We start from the raw sequence: 22,468 nt of genomic DNA on the forward strand, positions 1-22,468 counted from the left end.
GGCTATTACAGTGCTAGACAACTGTCTTTTCTGATGTTGTTCCAGTAAGTGCCAATGCTGTTCATAACTGTTTTCCAGTGTCATTATGGATTTGTTTTTTTTTTTTTTTTTTTTTCTGTGCGAATTTCTGATCCGAACCTGAAAGCAGGCGGTAATTTTAAGTTCCTACTTTTAAGGACAATGCTCTGTTAATGAAAACGGATCCTCTTCACAACTTTGGTGTATTGTAGATTATAATGAGAGATGTAAAATATTCAGGCTTTTTTTTTTTTTTCCCCTTTTTTGGACTTTGTATTTTACTGCATGTCTCTAATTTTTAATCAATAAAGAACAAATTGTCCATTGCCGTGTGTTTGGTGTGTGCTTTACGTGTCGTTGAGTTGGCTGGGGGTTTGTCTGAGTGGCATCCACACCACCCGAGGCATTTATTTGGGCGATGGGGAGCTTGGTGACCCCCGCGAGCACTCGATGGTGGTGGTCCATGGATGTCTGCGTGGGGCTGGGGTCAGGGTGGCATTTAGGGCTGGATGATTCTTCAGGTCAGACCTGATCCAGAGGTGCCTCCGAGGTCTTCCCTCTACACCCGAAGCACAGCCAGGACCTCAACAAAACGCATCGGAGGTGAGAGACCCCAGATCCAGCCACATCTCTCAGCCTCCATTTCCTGTAGGAAATCCCGTTATGGTTGCTCCTAAAGCTTTTTAAAGCCAGGGCCTCACCACCCTCCCGTGGGTCACTGGTCCACACCATACTGCGCATTCCTTTTGGGCTTCCCAAACTTCTCCTCACCACCTCCCCATCGCCTTCTCGCAGTCTCTTCCCAGCTGATGAATTTGCACCTGGAAAATAACCTTACCCCGGAGGGTGAGCACCTCCTGAAGTTTCCATTTCCCTAAAGGGGAATGCAGCATGACTGACAAAACTTAGCTCAAGCACCATTTCCCTGCTCCAGTTTTCCACCGTCCACATATGCCTCCCCCAAATATTTGCTTGCAGCCCCCTCCCTGAACTGTGGGGTGGCCCAGAAGGGCCACGAAGGGCAGGTGTCCCACGCAGGGCTCGCGGGGAAGCCACAGGAGATGAAGGAAACGGAGGCTCCTGTGGGCTGGGATGGCAGCCAGCTGGCCACCCTTCCTCCTCCCCGGCTCTGCCCAGCCCTTAGCATCACTCCATTTCTTGGACTTTTCCCAGCTCCTCACCACGCCGGGCTGTCTTGGCCTCCGAGAACCTTGCTCGCTCGAGTAGAGCAGCACCTGCAATCGGTTCGGACAACTCGGTCTTCCCCCGTGTCATGCCCACACGGCCCTGGCAGATGCACGATCCAGAACTCCTGAAATGGGGTTGGTCCTGCACGCTTTACCCAGTAGGAGACACCATACGTGGGTGGCCCAGAAATGATTAATGTGTTACACGGTGCACTTAGGTCGTGTAAAACACCAGGCGTTGAGTCTCTCCTGAAGAGACTGCATATTTGTAGTGCCTGCCCATGTCTGCAGAGCTTATCTTGGGATTAAACATTAATTCCAGCCTGCAGGAAAGTCTGTCCCATGCACTGTCCTCTTCCCGAATCAGCCGACAATGTCGGGCATCGGGGAAATTCTGAAGGCAGTCGGGGATTTGGGGACGTTTCAGAAGCGGCTGGTGCTCTTCTCCATGTTGCCGTGCCTCAGCCTGGCCTTCCACCAGTTCTGCCAGCTTTTTATGGTTCCAGACCTGCCTCACTACTGCAACACCAGCTGGATCCGCGCCATCGGCCCCAACCTGACCGAGGAGGAGCAGCTGAACCTCACCCTGCCCCGCGACGCGGACGGGGCGTACGAGCAGTGCTCCATGTACTCGCCCGTCGACTGGGACCTGGGCTCCATTGTGGCGTACGGCCTGAACGCCACGGAGAAGTGCAGCAGTGGCTGGGTGTACCCCTCAGCACAGCAGCCCTCCCTGCTCACCGAGGTCTGTAAATGCCTTCAGACGTCCCGGGGATGTGGAGGGGAAGGGATGGACTTTGGGGAAGGCTGAGGCAGAGGCGGGGTGGGGCTGAGCCCAGCATGTGCTCTGCCCACCACACAGCCCCTTGCCAGCACCCGAGGCACTCACGGTACCTGGCTGGGGGGCACCTTTTTGGTCTCCCTGCCACAGGTTCCTCTATTCTTCTCCCTGGTTCTTGTCATGGCACCTTCCCTCTGAAAGACATTTGCTTTCCAAGAGCTTTATTTGTCCTTCAGTTTGCTGGGCCCTCCAGAGACCTTCAGGGTTTAGACAAAGCTTCCTGTGGGCCATGCGGATGAGCCAAGGCCCTGCCTCCTGGCATCGCCAGTGTTTCCCTCTCTGCACCTCTCTTCCACTCTCTCTCCCCACATTCCTCCCTCATTTCTCCTTCCCTCTTTCCTCCGTTCCAGCTCCAACTTTCTCCTGGGCACCTTCCTGTGGGCTAAAACCAGATGAGAGAGCCCAGCCTCTGGCATTTCCCCAGTTTCCTTGTCTCCCCTGGTGCCCTGTGTCCTGCCTCCAGCCTGTCCCACCCTGCCCGGCCTTTGCAGCCAGGTGCTGGGACCCCTCTCCGAGGCCCCACTTCCCCCAACACTTCCCAACCAGGAGGCTCCCTTGGGCTGCCTGGCCTTGATGCTCTGCTGCAGGTTCTGCTGCTTGAGGGCATCGCTGAGTGCCCAGGGGTCTGGCCCACCTCCAGCTTGTGCAGCTCACACACACACTGGAGACTTGTGTCCTCGGGAAAGGGATCTGTGTTCCCAGGTGAGAGCCTGTCAGCAGCAAGAGCAGCTGTGTTTCCCTCCTCCAGTTTGACCTCGTGTGCGATAATAAGGACCTGAATGACATCTCGCAGTCTGTCTACATGCTGGGGCTGTTCCTGGGAGCCATGATCTTTGGGCCACTCAGTGACAGGTGAGGACACACAAGGAACTGCCCGTGGTCTCCTCTAAACCATCTGTGTGTAGCGCCGTGCACTGCTCCAGGGCTGGCTGGCCACAGCACTGTGTATTTTGTCACTGCCTCTAACTTACAGTGAGTGTCCCAAAATTAGTGACCCTAACTAAGGACCCTAGTGGTCTTTAGGCCTTGCGTGGACATGGAGTGGAAAGGAAGAAGGCAAAGCATCTGCACAGAGTGCTTCACGTGTAAATTGGGGGTAGTCTCAAGAAAGATGAACGGTTCCAAATCACTGTGTGTCCCTCCAGGCTCTACCCCATCCCGTGGGGTCTCTAAATACCAACTATGTCCTTCTTCCTCTGTAGGATCGGCCGCCGGCCAGTCCTTCTGATCTCCATCTTCCTCCAAGGCTTTTTTGGTTTGGGGATTGCCTTTGTGCCCCATTTCTATGTATACATGGCCTTCAGATGTGTCGTGGGGGCTTCAGTGTCAGGGATCACCATGACCTTACTGGCCTTGGGTGAGTAGGATGCCCTTGCCCTGAGGCAGATAGATGTGGTCTCTCAAGAGGCAGTAGAAATGGCCTGCAAAGAGATAAAAAGTCATTCATTACACCCTGAAAAACGTCCTCCCAAATGAATGGCTCATGTTTTAACCTGAGCAGGACAGACAGCTTGACACGTCTCAGTGGCTTCTGCAGCTGGTTTGCTGAGGAGGCAATACAGAGGGGTGAGGACAGGTCCTGGTCGTCACTGCCCTTTGGCATCTCGCCAAACCTGAGTGAGATCCACACAAGGTGTCTGGGAGATGGCAGTGCTCAGACGAGGGCAAGGGGACTGCCTCCCAGATGAGGTGGTCAACACAGGGAGAGAGCCCAAGGGCTCTGGGACACCACTAACTTGTGCCCCAATCCCTCCAAATCCCTGCCCCAGCAAGGGGACATCCAAACACTGGGAGCAGAGAGCTGAGGTACATGAGCTCCACGTCCTCTTGTAGGTGTCCAGGCTGGTGTACTTTACCCTCGTTATGTTTGTGGCTGACAGGACACCCTGGGGTTAAGGAGAGGTGATGCAGCTCATGAAACACTGGGGACTTGCACGTATGTTACACATCAGTGTCCTGACTGCTGGTGCCTTCTCCTCAGGTTCTGGAGGAGAGAAACACACTGCTTAAAGAAGGGGAAATCACATCAATGACCCTCAATATTCATTCTTCTTTTCAGCTACGGAATGGGTTGGGGTCTCCTATCGACCACATGCAGTGCTTATTACTCACTGCTGTTTCGCCGCTGGACAAATGATTTTGGCTGGCTTAAGCTATGGGATTCGTAACTGGAGGTTGCTGGAAATTGCAGGATCTGCTCCTATATTTGCCCTTTTCTTCTTCACCTGGTAAGAGGCAGGTGGGCAGTATGCTCCTTGCAGGCATGACAGGTGCTGGAGGGGTTTCTGCAGAGCTCAGCACATCTCCCTGGGCCACTGGGTCTCAGGGAACAGCAGCTGCTTTGCTTCAGGTCCTCAGATGTAGCGTAAACATAGCCCTGGGAAGCCTGATAGGAGGAGGCATTTGGATTCCCATCACACATCGTGCCCATTACTTGATGGGCCTGGTTGCAGGGAGATGGGCTCCAAGGAAAGTCAGCAGGTCACAGGGCATCTTCTGCTTCCATCTCCTCGGCAGGGTGCTACCAGAATCAGCTCGGTGGCTGGTGACAAAAGGCAAAATAGAAGAAGCTAAGAAGGTCCTTCAGAAGGCAGCATCCATCAACAAGCGCACCATCCCCCCGGATCTCCTTGAGCAGGTACCAAAACCAGTGTGGGGAGATGCTCGTCCTCAGAAACCTGCCTCTGAGTGGCTTTGTAGCACTCCTTGAAGCTGGGCTTACTTGGTAAACATCTTTCCATGAACGCTGGGATCATTTAGGGATGTGCTTTTCTTCAGTGAGGGCTTCAGAAGTATGGAGGATGATCATGAGGTCCCTGCTCTGTGGTTTTCCATGCCTAAATGCCCAAAGGCAGGGAAGTTACCACCCCTCCCATCCCAAGGACCCTGCACAGACAAAGTGTTCATCCCGAGGAACCTCCCAGTCTTCAAACTATTGCACGGGGCAGCCACACCACAGGCAGGAGAGCCAAGCCCCACTGGGCTGCTGCCCCTCCCACAGCAGCTTTGGGTCACAAGCCTGTCCCACTGAGTTTATCCTTTGTCTTCCACTGGAAAAAGAGCTAGCCATGGGGTTCCTTTGTCTGCTCTGACTCTCTCGCTGTCTGAATTTTGAAGCTGAAGTGTGAGAAACAGACCAAGCCTGGAAGTATTCTGGATCTCCTTCGGAAGAAGCACCTCCGAAAGGTGACTTTAATCATGTCGTGTGCCTGGTAAGACATTGCCTGGTTCCCTCTTTCCTAGCTCCTGGGTGAAGAAAAGAAGGGTTTGAAGGTTATTCATAATTGTAAATTCACCTTGTGTTTTGGTGATGATATTGATGGTTATTGCTCTTTCTGGCTATTCCAGATGAAATGATGGTGTTTCTCACTTAGTGAGAAACACTTGTGGGAAACACTTAGCAGTCCCAGCTTTGGCAGTCCTGTGGTACTGGTCGGGTTTTATGCCCCCTTGGAATTCAGCTGATTTCAGATTCAGGTTTTCATCAGATCAGATTTTCAGCTGATGCTGAAAATGTTGTCAGTGGAGGTCACTACTGTATTTTCTCATGGCTAACAGATGTGATTGTTGCGATTCTGCTCTGTTTTCAGGTTCGTTAACAGCATCGTCTACTATGGTCTGAGTCTGAACGTGACTAATTTTGGACTGGACATCTACCTGACACAGCTTGCCTTTGGAGCAGTGGAAATCCCAGCCCGTGTTGGTTGTATCTTCCTGCTACAGTGGTTTGGGAGGAGGAAATCCCAGGCTGGCACCCTGCTGCTGAGTGGCCTGGTGTGTTTGATCATCACCGGCATCCCTGAAGGTGAACAACCTCTTCTTGCCTTGAGAGCACAGCTTCTGGGGCAGGGAGCTGACAGCTCCAGCACTTCCCTTGCTGGTGAAGGTCCCATCCTGCCAATCCATCTGGCTGCAGTCCCACATGTCTGTCAGGGACTGAGCTGAACCTGGTGCCATGGACACAAGGGACTTGGTCATGTACCCACAGACCATTTTGGTCAGCAAATCTTTGCCTGCCAACTGATAGGAGAGGGTAGGTCTGAGCAATGCGCTCAGCTGACAGAGCTGCCCTCTGGGTAGTCTGCTGGAGAGGTGAGATGGATGCAGTGTCCTGAGGGTGGCATCCAGACAAGAGCTGCTCCTCAGTCCATGTTCAAGCACTGATCAGTGGCAATGACTCCCTTCAGAGGATGTGGTTGTCACCACAAGTCCCCAGTCACCATCCTTCAGCGGTGATATCAGGCCACCCATCTCACAGCCACAGTCTCTTCTCTTCCCCCCTCAGACGAGCCCATGGCGATCACTGTCCTGGCCACCATCGGCAAGTTTGCCGCCTCAGCCTCCTTCTCCTGCTCCTACGTCTACTCTGCAGAGCTCTTCCCCACCATCATCAGGTGAGGTTTCGCCAGGCTTTATGGCTTCCCTCCCACAGGGCTATCCCCCTCATGGGAGCACAGGTTGTGACACCCCACCACAAGGGGTGGTGGTGGCAATGGTGGCACAAGAACCCGGCTGTGCCCACAGATGTGCTTGGTCCCTGGGAATGGGAAAGAAGAGGTGGCACAACATGGCCGCCATGGCTGCCCTATACACCTGTGGCCTGTCCCCTCAGCAGGGCAGCGCTGACGTGGCTGAGGAGAGCAGCACGGATGCGTGCAGCTCTCCTGTGTGGGCACCTAAACCCATGACAATCCCTCACGGAGGGAAGAAAAGGGGACGTGGCACTCCACCATGGTAGTGGTAATGCTGGTGACAGGGCAGGGCAGAGGCAGCATGCCATGGCCGCCGGCTCTGCCCCTTGCGCTCCCCCTGTGGTGTCGCGCTGCTCCCCCGGGGCACCGAGCCCGGCCCGCAGCTCCCAGCGCCCCTCGCTCCTGCAGGCAAAGCGGCGTGGGGCTGTGCTCGATGGCGGCGCGGGTGGCGGGGATCATCGCCCCGCTGATCCACCTCCTGGAGAAGTACCACCGGGCCGTCCCCATGGCCGTCTTCGGCAGTGCCCCCGTGCTGGGGGGGCTGCTCTGCTTCCTGCTGCCCGAGACCCGCGGCGCCGAGCTGGTGGATGACACAAGGGGTGGCCGCCCCACGGCACAGGTGAGCCCCCGCGCTGCCTCCTCTTGCTCACGGGGGACAGGGAGACCACAGAAGGGCCCGTGGGCATTGCATGGGCTGCGTGTGGGGGCATCTTTGGCGGTTTACGTTGATGGAAGGGCAGGGAGTGGGGGTGCCCCATTGCCGACGGAGAGGAGGGAAAGGGGTGGTAGTGATCTGTCCCATAACACATCCCAGAAGGGTATCTCAGTGCCATGGTGGTCACTGCTGCCCTCCTGTCCATGAAATGAAAATACACCGGGAGTGGAGAGCGCTTCCCTTGGCTCCCCCATCCTCCAGAAAAGGGCTGATGCCTTGTAGCTGTGCTCTCCAGCCTTCAGCAGCTTGTAGCTTCGAGCTCCCTGTTCCCCATAGGGCTGGGTGGAATTGCAGCCTGGTACTTTTTTTGGAGAAGAGTGTCCATGGGTGCTCAGACAGTGGGTGATGTCTGGGAAGCCAGGTTGTTGAAAGCTGTATGTATTTTGGCTAAATTATGAAGGCTGCCATCAAGTCATAATCCATGTTTCTTTGCTTTTTAACTCTTTTCTTTTTCATTAGGCCTGTGAAAATGCCAACAGCAGCTCTGAAAATGGACAAGTGAAAGTCAAAGATGGTGGCCAAGACAATGAATACACTAAGACCACTTATTTCTAGCTGGGCCTGCAAGCAGCTCTAATTTGAGGCTGCCTGGTGCTGTGGCAGCACTGAGGACAAACGGGGTCTCCATTTACAGTACACCACCTACCCTACTCAAGCAGCCACTGCCAATTCCTGGCCTTATTCTTCTTTTGTGCCTTCCTGTATCTCCCTCTATAGTTTGTCCTCAGACACTGCATGCTGTCTTTCATGTTCTACAGTGCTGTCACAGGAGAAAATGCTTTTTATTTAAAGAAAAGAGAAAGAAATCTGAAGCCAGGATGGATGCAATATTTTCTCTTTCTTGTCCCATCTCCAAGAATGTGAGACTGTTAATTTTCTCCTGTTGAGACACCTGCCAGAGTATTGAATAGACTAGCAAAGGAGCACTGTGTTCAGTAAAGAAAAGCCAGAGCAGATGTAACACCGAAAACAATCTCACACTTGCAGGAGTGATTTCTCTTGACTGTCTAGCATGGTTTTCTCACTCTCTCTTAAAACACTCTTTTTTTTTTTTTTTTTTTTTTTTTTTAAGGTTTGAGATACTGAACTGAAAAAAAAAAGAACATGATAGAATAAACAGCAAGCAGTGAACGAGGATGTCTAAGAGGAAGCAGAATATTTGCCTTGGTGCTGGTGGCTTTGAGTGAAAGGGTGTAGTGGTGTTTTGTGTCAGGCTGTGCTGGAGGACCACATTAGCTTATCTGTTCTGGGAAACTGAGAGATGTTGTGGCACTTGGTCTCTTAGAAGAAAAGTGCAAATCTTTCCGGGAACTATCAGATCTATTCTATTCTATTCTATTCTATTCTATTCTATTCTATTCTATTCTATTCTATTCTATTCTATTCTATTCTATTCTATTCTATTCTATTCTATTCTATTCTATTCTTCCTTCTTGCTGTAACAACCTACACTGAAATGTTTTATAAACACTTTTGTCTTAAATTATGAAGAAAAACATGTTCTTTTCCTGTGCTTCCACTCCTCTTACTCCCTGTCCCACAAGAAGACTTTTTTTTACCTCTAGCTTTATACAAACGGAGTCCAGAAGTTATATGCAAAGCTTGGACCGTGTACAGCTCAAAGGCTATTTTCTAGTAACACTGTGAAGCTTTCAAATGAGACGTTATTTCTCCTCGTCATGCCTACATGTTTTCCTTGGATTAAAGTATCCCATGGATATGCAGTTTGTTGAAGACAGCGCTCTGGATAAAATCAGTGACATGCAACAGTCCCACCACAGATGGCTATGGTGCCATCTTCATTCTGGCATTGCTCTCCACGGCATTTGCTCAATTTTGGCTGTGGTGCTCCTGTTCAGTGGACCTGAGCATAGAGGTGCTCAGTCTTTTGAGTGAGAACACTCTTTTTCCTTTACAAAGGCTGGAGTCTGCCTCTTTCAGGCTTTTATGGAAAATCAGGAATTGAGGGTAAATGTTGAGGGAAGAGCTTGGAGTAAAACAGTTACTGAGTGAAACATGGTTTCTCCTTGTAAGAACTCTTCTCTGAGTCTCTCTGTTTCACTTTGCTTCATAATTAATGGTGTCCAGACACATTTGATGTACTTCCAACTCATTTATGCTTCCAGTAGGCTGAAGATCTATTTTGCCTCCTCTTCTCTAGACCACTGCACCTGGTTAGTTTGAAGACTATGGGATGATGCATTTTTTGGCTGAGGAGAACCTAAATTGACCTGTGGTGATTTGCCCAGCTCAGCAGGAATGGGAGGATGTCCAATGGTATCGCTGTGCTTTAATGCCATTGCTAACTGGTCAATGTGTGGTCCTGCACAGTAGTAAATAGAACTGATAATACAAAGTCAAGTTAAAATAGCATGTGTAAATGAAACACATTTTGCATACATATAATGGGATGTTATGAGCTCACATAATAATGAGGTTTTGGGTAAAAGGTGTCTCAGGTGACTGAACGGATAACTACAGGAAAGAGAATAACCCTATAGCCAAGGGGAGGGAGTCAGAAGTCTGAAGGGGAGGTGGGAACAAAATGGAGTAGCAAATGCAAGGCCTTAATAGAGAGCTTTGTCAAAGCGTGATGAGAGAGACAGTTTGGGATGGTGCTGAAGGTGGTTGTGGTGAGCAAATGTCAGGGACACTGTGGGTGACTGAAGAGTTTGCCATGACAGATCAATTTATGTCCGAGTCTTCTTCAGGCTGTTCACAGCTGGCACATGAGCAAAGCCCTGCTTCTGCACTTAGATCCTAACTTACGCCTGCATTCAGGTCAGGACTTCTCGACCTCCATTTCCCTCTTGGAGGAGACCCAAGTTTATCCATTAAGACCTCCTCACTGCCAAGGAAAATGCTCAGGCAGGGCCAGAGATATTTAAGGTGTGAAGGAGCAGCAGAACCAGGCTTAGACTTGTTGTCTGAGGCAAGGTGAGATGCTGGGTGAAGCAGCTCCTGTTGCCAGAGGATCCCCCTGAGAGCACAGGAGCAATCAGCACAGCTCTGATGTCAGTGATACCATCAAACCCTGCATCAGCCCCAACTTCTCTCTGTGGGGTGGAGGTGTCAGGATCCCGGAGCCTGTCCTTTGAGCAGAGGACATTGTCTTCTCCTTCCTCCCAGCTCCATGCTAGGAGAGCTTCAGACCCATGACAGGAGAATAGGTTGCAGAAAGGGATACAGCAGAGAATGGCTGAGGAGGTAAGAAGCAGTGCTGCTGCCGTGACTCTGTGCAATGAGTAAGTGTTAATGAGTCCTCATCTCCAGCCATGGCCAGGTCCCATCACACTCTTGCAATTTGAGGAGATCTTCTGTGTCAAAGCCAAAGCACAGAATGAGTATAGCCTCCAAGAATGCCTGGCTTGGCATTGGAACACCCCAGCCTTCAAAACACCATTTACCATGGCACAAAATAATTGGAAACAAAAGGATGCTACAAACCTGAGTGATCAGCACTCTCCTGGGAACAAGATTAACACTGTGAGTTGAAGAGGCAGCTCTGTGAAAGGGCACCAAATGCACACTCTGACTGTAACTATGCAGAACAGAAGAGGAGGCCACCCTTCTCTTGCCTTTGCATGACATTAGATGACACTAAATTGTGGTAGAGCTGGCAGCAGCCAACCAAGGTTACCAGTAAAGGCTGACAATGACGGGGGTAAAATGTCCAGATGTCCACTCAGTTTAACTGAAATTGAAACACAGCGTGCACCACACAATTCAGGAAGCTTCTGCAGCTGCTCATAGAGGAAAAAATATTTAAACAAAGATTGTTCATCAGAAGACTTGGAAATAAAAATAAGTCCTGATTGAACCCAGTCTTTACCCAGAGTGCTTTAACACTCTGTTTCTGCATTGTTTGTGGCTGATGGAAACCAAACACGTTTCCATCTGTGTGTTAAATTACAGGCTTCTAATTTCTGTGTAGAAAACACTCCAGAGCCAATAGCAGTTACAAAGGCCAACTGTGAAACAGTAGGAAAAAAAAAATCAACACCATTTATTATTCACATATTGCATTACAAGTGTCTCTTATCAAACGCAAAGTATAATTTATATTATTCATGTAGAAATTCAAATTCAACACCACATAGAAATACAACCTAAATACGTGTGTGACAGGGTTTCAGTGACATCTTTATCAAACGGTGAGGCTCGGGCCGCCGCCAAGGCTGACGACCCAAGCGATTAGTGCAGGAGGGACACAGTCCGGTGCTCGCTTGCCCAGTAATACCACTCTACTGGCAGTTCCTTATTGCTGTAAAACACGTCAGGGATGGTTCCACGGGTACCAGTTTGCAAAGGACTGGGAAACACGTCGGGGAGGACTCGCACAGCCGGGCATAACAGGCCAGGTCTGGAGAACAGTTCCAAGTGCATCTTTTCCACACGCAGAGTGACACAGATCTCCTCTCCCTCTGACAACGAATACAGTTGGGTTGTTGATCAGCTGCAAGACCAGCGTACAGACAACAGTGCCTCATTGTTCTGCTATAAAAAAGACTCCATCAGAGTAGACCTTCAGAATGTGCCTGTCCATTCATCACTTGCTCTCCAAGCATCTTCAGGGTGCATGCTCTGAGTCTGCCCCATGCTCTTCAGTGTCTGTCTTCGAACAAGTCTCCAAACTGCTAATAAAGACAGGAAGGAGAAAGGAAGGCATTATATTGTATCCATCCTGACTTCTGAATAATTCCTGTATGGCCATAAATCTACATTTTTTTAAATCTTTAAATTCAGACCTCCAGATATTTACCTCTGTTGAGGGGGTACCACACCTGTGTTGTCAGAAACACCTTGCTGTGAAACAGAAAAGAGTTAAAAAGCAAAGAAACACAGATTATGACTTGATGGCAGCCTTCAGAAGTTAGCCAAAAGACATGCAGCCTTCAACAATCCGCCTTCCCACACATCTGTGAGCACCCATGGATACCTAATAAAGTACCAGGCTGCAATTCCAACCAGCCCTATGGGGAACAGGGAGCTCGAAGCTACAAGCTGCTGAAGGCTGGAGAGCACAGCTACAAGGCATCAGCCGTTTTCTGGAGGATGGGGGAGCCGAGGGAAGTGCTCTCCACTCCCGGGGTATTTTCATTTCATGGATAGGAGGGCAGCAGTGACCACCATGAGACTGAGATACCCTTCTGGGATGTGTTATGGGGCATATCACTACTACCCCTTTCCCTCCTCTCCGTCGGCAATGGGGCACCCCACTCCCTGCCCTCCCATCAACGTAAGCCCCCAAAGACGCCCCCACACGCAGCTCATGCAATGCCCATGGGCCCTTTTGTGGTCCCCCTGTCCCCCGTGAGCAAGAGGAGGCAGCGCGGAGGCTCACCTGTGCCGTGGGGCGGCCACCCCTTGTGTCATCCACCAGCTCGGCGCCGCGGGTCTCGGGCAGCAGGAAGCAGAGCAGTCCCCCCAGCACGGGGGCACTGCCGAAGACGGCCATGGGGACGGCCCGGTGGTACTTCTCCAGGAGGCGGATCAGCGGGGCGATGATCCCCGCCACCCGTGCCGCCATTGAGCACAGCCCCACGCCACTTTGCCTGCAGGAGCGAGGGGCACTGGGAGCTGCGGGCCGGGCTCAGTGCCCTGGGGGAGCAGCGCGACACCACAGGGGGAGCGCAAGGGGCAGAGCCGGCGGCCATGGCATGCTGCCTCCACCCTGCCCTGTCACCAGCATTACCACTACCATGGTGGAGTGCCACGTCCCCTTTTCTTCCCTCCATGAGGGATTGTCATGGGTTTAGGAGCCACACAGGAGAGCTGCACGCATCCGTGCTGCTCTCCTCAGCCATGTCAGCGCTGCCCTGCTGAGGGGACAGGCCACAGGTGTATAGGGCAGCCATGGCGGCCATGTTGTGCCACCTCTTCTTCCCCATTCCCAGGGACCAAGCACATCTGTGGGCACGGCCAGGCTCTTGTGCCACCATTGCCACCAGCACCCCCCGTGGTGGGGTGCCACAACCTGTGCTCCCGTGAGGGGGATAGCCCTGTGGGAGGGAAGCCATAAAGCCTGGCGAAACCTCACCTGACGACGGTGGGGAAGAGCTCTGCGGCATAGACGTAGGAGCAGGAGAAGGAGGCTGAGGCGGCAAACTTGCCAATGATGGCCAGGACAGTGATCGCCACGGCCTGGTCTGAGGGGAAGATAGAGTTGCTGTGGCTTCCATGGACAAAGTTCAGGCATAGGCTCTGCAGTTGGACGTTTTTTTTTTGGGACAGCCCTTTCTAACGGACTTTGCAAGGAAATCTGCCAGCTAAGCTACTGGATACCACTCCCAGACATCATGTTTGGAAAAATAACCTTTGGACAACTGGCAACGAGAACATAGATTTGTTCCCAGGCCTTGAACATTTTCTAAATCTGTGACTGGAGTGAGTCACTGAGCTACTGCAGGTCATCAGGAAGTGCTCACTTGGAAATATCTTATCTATGAGCTAGAAAGCATCTCGCAAACCTGCTCTTTCTTTCAGCCTTGCTTGTATCACAAGCATAGCAGCAGGTGCAAAGATACAGACTCTATAGGCAGTGTGTAGGTAGAAACACATAAGGGGGAATAGGTTCTAAACCAGGACAGATAGGGGTTGGATTCTCTTTTGACTTGGGAAGAGGTTGTTCACCTTCAGGGATGCCAGCGATGAGGAGGCACATCACACCAGCCAGCAGCAGCAGAACAGCCTGACTTTTTTTCCTCCCAAACCACTGTAGCAGGAAAATGCAGGAAATGCGAGCTGGTAACTCCACTGCCCCAAAGGCAAGTTGTGTGAGATAGATGTCAAGACCAAAATTTGTCACACTAAGGCTCAGACCATAGTAGACTAGGCTGTCCACAAACCTGAAATGCAATGGAATGAAACATGCAATCAGATGGATTTTCTATGGATCTTTTCTTCAAAAATTAGGCTAGTTAGAGCACAAACAACTTATTTAAATTCCCAGGAACCTCTGTTTTGCTTCTAGTCACCACTTGTGACAATTTTGCAGAACATAGTTGAATGAGGTAAAGCAGTATAGACACTGATACGCTCAGCAATATTTATTCTGCAGCCAGAATTTCTGTGGGGATACAAAACTACTCCAAAACACAGAGTCTGTCATGAAAGTAGAATTACAACCCCCACAGCATCTGGAATAATCAGCTTCTCCCCAAACCCAGACAAGATGGATCTGGTCCAGTGCCAGGAGAAAGAAAAATGGCAAACACAAATGGACATGAAAAAAAATCATGGGGTTAATTTACAATTATGAATAACCTTCAAGACCTTTTTTTCTTCACCAAGAAGGTGGGAAAGAGGGAACCAGGCAATGTCTTACCAGGCACACGGCATGATTAAAGTCACCTTCCGGAGGTGCTTCTTCCGAAGGAGATCCAGAATACTTCCAGGCTTGGTCTGTTTCTCACACTTCAGCTTCAAAATTCAGACAGCGAGAGAGTCAGGGCAGACAAAGGAAACCCATGGCTAGCTCTTTTTCCAGATGAAGACAAAGGATAAACTCAGTGGGACAGGCTTGTGATGCAAAGCTGCTGTGGGAGGGGCAGCAGCCCAGTGGGGCTTGACTCCCCTGCCTATGGTGTGGCTGCCCCGTGCAATAATTTGGAGACTGGGAGGTTCCACAGGATGAACACTTTGTCTGTGCAGGGTCCTTGGGATGGGAGGGGTGGTAACTCCTCCCCTTTCGGCATTTAGGCATGGAAAACTACAGAGCAGGGACCTCATGATCATCCTCCATACTTCTGAAGTCCTCACTGAAGAAAAGCACATCCCTAAATGATCCCAGCGTTCATGGAAAGATGTTTACCAAGTAAGCCCAGCTTCAAGGAGTGCTACAAAGCCACACTCAGAGGCAGGTCTCTGAGGACGAGCATCTCCCCACACTGGTTTTGGTACCTGCTCAAGGAGATCCGGGGGGATGGTGCGCTTGTTGATGGATGCTGCCTTCTGAAGGACCTTCTTAGCTTCTTCTATTTTGCCTTTTGTCACCAGCCACCGAGCTGACTCTGGTAGCACCCTGCCAAGGAGATGGAAGCAGAAGATGCCCTGTGACCTGCTGACTTTCCTTGGAGCCCATCTCCCTGCAACCAGGCCTAACAAGTAATGGGCACAATGTTTGCCAGGGGGGTCTAAATACCTCCTCCTATCAGGCTTCCCAGGGCTATGTTTACGCCACATCTGAGGACCTGAAGCAAAGCAGCTACAGCTCTCTGAGACCCAGTGGCCCAGGGAGATGTGCTGAGCTCTGCGGAAACCCCTCTGGCATCTGTCATGCCTGTGAGGAGCATACTGCCCACCTGCCTCTTACCAGATGTAGAAGAAAAGGGCAAACATAGGAGCTGATCCTGCAATTTCCAGCAACCTCCAGTTACGAATGCCATAGCTCAAGCCAGCCAGAATCATTTGTCCGATGGCAGAACAGCAGTGAGTAATAAGCACTGCATGTGGTCGATAGGAGACCCCAACCCATTCCGTAGCTGAAAAGAAGAACAGAGTTTGAGGGTCACTGTGAGTGATTTCCCCTTATTCAAGCAGTTTGTTGCTCCTGGAGAAGAACTCTCCACGAGCTGAGGAGAAGAGACTTTCAGTCAGACCTCCATTGTCAGAGACATGTTTGAAATAGTCTCACACAGTAGGGACACAGTTGACAGTTTTTCATATCCCTTTTCGTGTGCTGACAGCATCTTCTGGATTGACTGTCCTGTCCCTGCGAGGGGAGCCCCCCATGCTCCTGCTCTCCCTACATCTATCATCTTCCCTGAGCTGTCACCCTGAGAGAGGAGGAATAGGCCTATTATTAAGCATTGATTTGAGAGGTGTTTTTTTTTGTTGGTTTTTTTTTTTTTTTTTTTTTTTTTTCAAAATGCACAGGACTATCTTTTATGTCTTTTTCTATCATATCTTGAGAGGCCACATTGGTCTGCCTCAGGGCAAGGGCATCCTACTCACCTAAGGCCAAGACAGTAATCAGAATTCCTGACACAGCAGTTGCCACGACACATCTTAAGGCCATGTATACATAGAAATGGGGCACAAAGGCAATTCCCAACCCGAACAAGCTCTGGATGAAGATGGAGATCAGAAGGACTGGCCGGCGGCCGATCCTGTGGAGGAATAGGGAAGTTACTGTTTGTATCTGGAGAGACCCCATGGGAATCCAGAGGGATACACAATGATTTGGGAACCATTCACACCAGGGGTTTGACTTCTGTGTGAATAGAGCTCCTTGACCCAGGGAGGAAAAGACAGCAAAAGCAGCATCGCCACTTCTGGCCAGATGTGATACCAGTAAAGGTTAAAGTAACATGCCCTTGAAGGGCTCCCATGCTATCTCTGCTGACAGCATTGAGGACCAGACTTACACAGGCTGTAATACAGCTTCACCTGTGAAATGCCCTGTGTGCATACTGTGCCCTTCTCCATTCCATGTTCTAGGATCCCTAGAGACAACCTTGGGTAGCTGAGACAAGAACTGGGGCTGGGCATGAGACTTCTGAAGGACCCCTAAGGCTGTATCTGCCTCCCTCTCCTATCACCTCTCTTGTTGAGGAATGGGGATAGAGTTCTGTGAAGAAGGTGTTTTGTGACCAGTGCATGGGCATCCTGAAGCCTCAGCTGTGTTGTTTGAGGGTGCCAGGCAACAACTCCAGATAGGTGTCAGTGTCTCCTCACCTGTCGCTTAGTGGCCCAAAGATCATGGCTCCCAGGAACAGCCCCAGCATGTAGACAGACTGCGAGATGTCCGTCAGGTCCTTCCTGTCGCACACGAGGTCGAACTGGAGGAGGGAAACACAGCTGCTTTTGCTGCTGACAGGCTCTTGCCATAGTCCCTGGGAACACAGATCCCTCTCCCGAGGACACAAGTCTCCAGCACGTGTGTGTGAGCTGCACAAGTGGGACGTGGGACAGCCCCCTGGGCACTCAGCAATGCCCTCAAGCAGCAGAACCTGCAGGAGAGCATCAAGGCCAGGCAGCCCAAGGGAGCCTCCTGGTTGGGAAGTGTTGGGGGAAGTGGGGCCTCGGAGAGGGGTCCCAGCAGCTGGCTGCAAAGGCCGGGCAGGGTGGGACAGGCTGGAGGCAGGAGGAGGGGATGGTGTAGGGGATTTATATGGCAAGGTTTGGGTAGCTGGGGGCTATTGGGGTGGCTTCTGGGAGAAGAATCCAGAAGCTGCTTCATGATAGATAAGGGCCTCGAAGCTGGCCAGAGCTGAGTCAATAAGTGATATTGTTTGTGCCTCTGTGAGAGCAGATTTAAGAAATGGAAAATCAATCAATCAATCAATCAATCAATCAAACAAACAAACAAACAAACAAAAAAATAACTACTGCACAACAGCAGCCGGGAGAGAGAGGAGTGAGACCCAGCCCTGCAGCCCCCAATGTGAGAGCAGCAGGAGGGCAGGAGGTGCTCCAGACACTGGAGAAGTTCCCCTGCAGCCTGTGGAGAGGCCCCTGGTGGAGCAGGCTGTCCTCCTGCACCCATGGGTACCAGAGCATGGATGAGGGGAAGGTGCTTTTGGTTTCTTTCCTTTGTTTTCTCACTTCTCTAGCTTGTTAGTAATAGGCAATAAATCTTACTGTCTCCCTACTCCGAGTCTGTTTTGCCTGTCACGATAATTGCTGACCAATCTCCCTTTCCTTATCTCAAACCCTGAGCCCTTTGCATTGCTGTTTTTTCCCCCTTTCGCTATGAGGAAGAGGAATGAGAGAGCGGCTGTGGTAGAGCTCTGTTGCTCACCTGAGTGAAACCACCACACAGGGGAGCACCGTTTTTGCTGGGAAAGGATGGCTGGAGCAGGAGAAGGAAGGGATGCAGCAGCTGCTGAGGGGCCTCCAGAGAAACTGGATGTGAAATGGACACGGGGCTCCAGGGGAGACAAGGAAAAGCCAGAGGCTGGGCTCCCTCATCTGGTTTTAGCCCACGGGAAGGTGCCCAGGAGAAAGTTGGAGCTGGAACAGAGGAAAGAGGGAAGGAGAAATGAGGGAGGAATGTGGGGAGAGAGAGTGGAAGAGAGGTGCAGAGAGGCACCCCCAGGCCACGGTCCTCCAGACCGTGAGTCCCTTGGGTGCTGGCAAGGGGCTGTGCGGTGGGCAGAGCACACGCTGGGCTCAGCCCCACCCCGCCTCTGCCTCAGCCTTCCCCAAAGTCCATCCCTTCCCCTGCACGTCCCCGGGGCGTCCGAAGGCATTTACAGACCTCGGTGAGCAGGGAGGGCTGCTGTGCTGAGGGGTACACCCAGCCACTGCTGCACTTCTCCGTGACGTTCAGGCCGTACGCCACGATGGAGCCCAGGTCCCAGTCGACGGGCGAGTACATGGAGCACTGCTCGTACGCCCCGTCCGCGTCGCGGGGCAGGGTGAGGTTCAGCTGCTCCTCCTCGGTCAGGTTGGGGCCGACGGCGCGGATCCAGCTGGTGTTGCAGTAGTGAGGCACGTCCACAACCATGAACACTTGGCCAATCATTTGGAAAGGACTAAGAAGCAGCGGGAGGGAGAGCAACAGCACAAGCCATTTCTGATATAGCCCGAACTCCCCCAGAGCGCTTATAAAATCCCCAAACTCGGCCATGCTGTGTACATCTATGTCCGGGCTGCACCAGAACGCCTTGCTTAAATAGCAAAACATTAATGTTTAAACTCTTTGAGCACTAAACCCCTAATCATTTGTGATAAAATGAGTACTTCTCATGAGCACCTGAATCAGCATTTTCCCCCATTAAGATGAGATATATCGGAGTCCTGTGGGATGCACTTTGCCACCAGCCATTCACTCCCTGTTCCTGCGGCCAGAACAAAGGTGCCAGAGCACTGTCACTCTTGGGGTCAGAGAGGGGACAGCTTGTCTTATCCCAGTATCTCCCCAAACCTCCTGAAGGCAGCTGTGCTGCAGAGTGATTTTTTTCCAAACTGTGAGATGTGAATCCACAGAAGGGGTTTCAGTGTGGGTTTTGGGGCTGGTCCCGTGCAGCTGAAAGGGAAGCAGGAGTGTTTGGGGGCCTGGGGCCACATTCCTGCTCTGCCCCTGCCGTGATCAGAGCCAATGCTCCTCTGCCATGCCTTTCCTTACAGCCAACCCCACCCTTGCCCTGCTACTCCCCATGCTGAATTACCCCAAATCAAATGTCTGGATTTGCAGGGCTGACTTCCCCAGTGGGACACGATGGCTTGATATGAGCTGAACACCTAGGACTGATGTGGCACGGTAAAATGCAGGATGGACTTCCCATCTAGGAAATACTTGCTGCAGTTTCCAGGTGGACTCACTGTGCTGGTTTTTTTCTTGTCTTCTCTGGGGCCACATCTGCTGCCTGTGCTCCCTCCTCTCCCCCGTGCACATCCCCTTTCAGACAAGAAAGGTTGCTCTTGCTCCATATGCCAGGGCAGACAGGGGGCTTGCAGCTTCTCATTCACATGTGCTGCTCTCACCAATGGCTTAATGGGTGGACAGCCCACCCTGATGACTTCTCCTTTGGACAAGGAGATGTGGTTGATCATCAAGGAGACATGATCTTGAGATCTGTGTCCCAAGCTGTCGATTTTCATTTGCCCCAGGTAGAAGCCCTGGTCAGTCATAAAACTGAATCTAAACTACAATGTCTTGAAGAGAATCCTAAAAGAGATTTGACTGGGAGAGTACCCTTAAAAAAAACATATCAGACTTGTCACACACACACAGAGCACACAGGGTTTGGGGATAAGAAAAGACATTGGCCTGGTTTTGCCTGAGGTTCTGATGTCACTTGCAAAGGAGATTGACCTGGTTTCTGCTGCACGTCTGAGCTATTACCCGGGCAGCCTCTCTGAGTGCTTTGCATCTTTATTCCTGGGAACTGGAAACCCAGATTGTCCTCAGCGTTTGAAATGCAGTGTGTGATTTGTCAGAGGTCTCCTGGCTGCTTTCACCAAAGCAATAAGGACAGGTCAGTGGACACCGACTTGCTCACTAATATCTCCTCTCAAACCCTTCGTCCATCACCCCCCAGCTCAAGGAGTGAATCTGAGCCTCCAGAAGAGCTACAGAAGGATCAGACAAGTCCAGGTCTGTGTAGAATAGGTACAGCACTGGTGTACTTATGGAAGTGAGAGATATTGGAAGACGTGACCTTAAGACATCACCCCCTAAGCTAATAGGAGCAAGGGGAGAGAGGAGCAATTAGTTCTTGCACACACACACCACATGGCCAAACATGCCACTGAGCTTTGGACCCACATCCTTGGACGACAGGAGCTGCTGTTCAGAGACATATTGTGGGCAGGAGGCTGGCTAAATAACTTCCAGAGGTTTCCTTTTACTCCAAATCCTTGTTGTGGGGCGACTTTGCTGGGGAGATCTACCGTGTAGAGGCATTTCAACCCCATCCTGCTACACATGGGGGTAGGTGCCTTTCTCAGTGGTGCATGACCAGCCTACATGGTCTTCCTTCCTACTCCTCAGCCATCAGCACCTCCTGTGGCAAAGAGGTCAGGTTTTGACCACAAAAATTCCTGGGGGGTGACTCAGACATGCCTGCAGCCTCAGCAGAGCTCGGGATGTCAGCAGTGACTGTGGCTGGAAGCCCATTTGGACATCAATTATGCTGTGCTTAATCCCTTCAAACCTTTAGGTCTCATTTCTCCATATCTAAATAGAGCTTGACCAGGGCTGTGGGATGCCAGCACCTTTGTCCCGAGGCACTTGTCCCACCCCAAGATGAGACCAATTTAGCACCTAATGGGTCACGTAGCTTTATGGGTCACCCCTCTTTTCCTTGGACACACACTGATGTCCCTGCAAAGCACACCGACTTTGCAGCAGATGCGGTCATTAAGCAGTTTTATTCCTCCAGCAGATCTGACAGAGCCAGTGTACGTTTCAGCACCGATGTAGCAGAGATATGTGTATTTATTAATTGTTTTAACATCTTTATCCTTTTTATAACAGACAGACGATTAACACGGTCAAAGCGATGTGCTCCATGAACCTTTTTGTAAGGCGTGTTCGTGTTTTGTCTCTGATGTTCAAGGTGAACTTGCTTATCATCCGTGTAATTGTTAACCTCTGTAGCACCTGTGTTACGGCAGCAAAAGGCAGCCAGCGAGGGTCAGCGTGAAACCACACAGGGACAGCAGGACTTCAGGAGACCCGGATGCCTTGTCTTGCTGTGCCCTTCTGACTGGGTGACCTTGGCAAGGTCATTTCACTTATCTTCGCTTATTGTTATAAAAAGAGGATAATGACAGTAACCTCCCATGTGAAGCAATTTTCCAGTCTAAATAAGGAAAAATATAATGAGGGGAGCGAGATATCTATGGTTAAGCATAGACAAGCCATGTAATCAGCTCTAGATGTCTAAATATTGCTGTCTTTATGATAAATAGATATCTAAGGTTGTACTGTAATTAGTTGAGATCAATCAATAAGCTCGGTTGAGTTCAGAGAGCTGTTAGCTTTCTGAATGCAGTTGCTTATCACGGGCTGAATCACTCCCTGGACTGCATTGCCAGTGCTTACTGACTCTCCTTTAATTCTGAGTGGGCTTAGATATCTAATTTATGTTGAAATATTACTGTTGCAGACACCTAAACCAAATTTGGAGCTGATTTTTTGTTGTGCCCCCATCAGCTCTGCCTTTGCTCATTGCATTTTGCTTGTGCACTTGGGGTCAAGGATTCCCCCTCCAAGGGCAGGGAATGGGGTGCTGTTCCCACTGGAGAGGTTAATCTCTCCTTGGAGGTTCCTCATGGTGAAGCCAATCTTTGTGGTGTTCTTTTTTTGGGACCTGAGCACCAATCCACTATGACCAGGATAGAGAGATCTTAAATTTAGCTCCTTAAGCCACTAATAAATCAGCCTATGCACAACTGAATTCACCTAGTGCCAGAGCAGTGGGGATTTCTGAGCTGATTTCATGAATCAGATTTTGTCCCATATCAACTAACTTCAGAAACTAACTTTCGTTCTCTCTTTTTTTTCTTTTTTTTTTTTATTTTTTTCTTCTTTTCTTTTTCCTTTTTTTTTTTTTTTTTTTTTTTCTTTTTCCAACTATATAAAGAACTCCTGGTTTAAAGGGTCATCACTGAACGCATCTGGGTCTGCAGAGCAGAGACTTTCATGAGCTTCTTCAGCTCCTGATATTTTTCTGCTCCCGTCCATTTCTGCAGGAACATCCTGGCCAATTTGGTCTGAATCAATACAAAAGGGATCAAAGAGACCCTGATTAGGGTGTTCAGAAGCATGGCTGGTGATCAT

At 50.7% G+C, this 22,468-nt stretch overlaps 2 protein-coding genes across 2 annotated transcripts; one reads left to right on the top strand and one right to left on the bottom strand.

Moving 5' to 3' along the window:
- Positions 1–1,513: 1,513 nt before the first annotated feature.
- Positions 1,514–9,252, top strand: LOC137852065 (solute carrier family 22 member 13-like). Its single transcript, XM_068673351.1, has 10 exons — positions 1,514–1,950; positions 2,795–2,898; positions 3,249–3,403; positions 4,106–4,274; positions 4,564–4,684; positions 5,164–5,258; positions 5,637–5,851; positions 6,332–6,440; positions 6,927–7,137; positions 7,693–9,252. Exons 1-10 carry the CDS (start codon positions 1,579–1,581, stop codon positions 7,786–7,788), a joined length of 1,647 nt encoding a protein of 548 aa, XP_068529452.1. The 5' UTR covers positions 1,514–1,578; the 3' UTR covers positions 7,789–9,252.
- A 1,966-nt stretch (positions 9,253–11,218) lies between these two features.
- Positions 11,219–22,266, bottom strand: LOC137852068 (solute carrier family 22 member 13-like). Its single transcript, XM_068673355.1, has 11 exons — positions 18,437–22,266; positions 16,912–17,015; positions 16,189–16,343; positions 15,548–15,716; positions 15,136–15,256; positions 14,561–14,655; positions 13,867–14,081; positions 13,274–13,382; positions 12,578–12,788; positions 11,996–12,039; positions 11,219–11,870 (listed from the first exon to the last, which is right to left on the bottom strand). Exons 1-11 carry the CDS (start codon positions 18,863–18,865, stop codon positions 11,804–11,806), a joined length of 1,719 nt encoding a protein of 572 aa, XP_068529456.1. The 5' UTR covers positions 18,866–22,266; the 3' UTR covers positions 11,219–11,803.
- Positions 22,267–22,468: the final 202 nt, after the last annotated feature.

Source organism: Anas acuta, chromosome 2, assembly GCF_963932015.1.
Source record: "Anas acuta chromosome 2, bAnaAcu1.1, whole genome shotgun sequence".
Taxonomy (NCBI): Eukaryota; Metazoa; Chordata; class Aves; order Anseriformes; family Anatidae; genus Anas; species Anas acuta.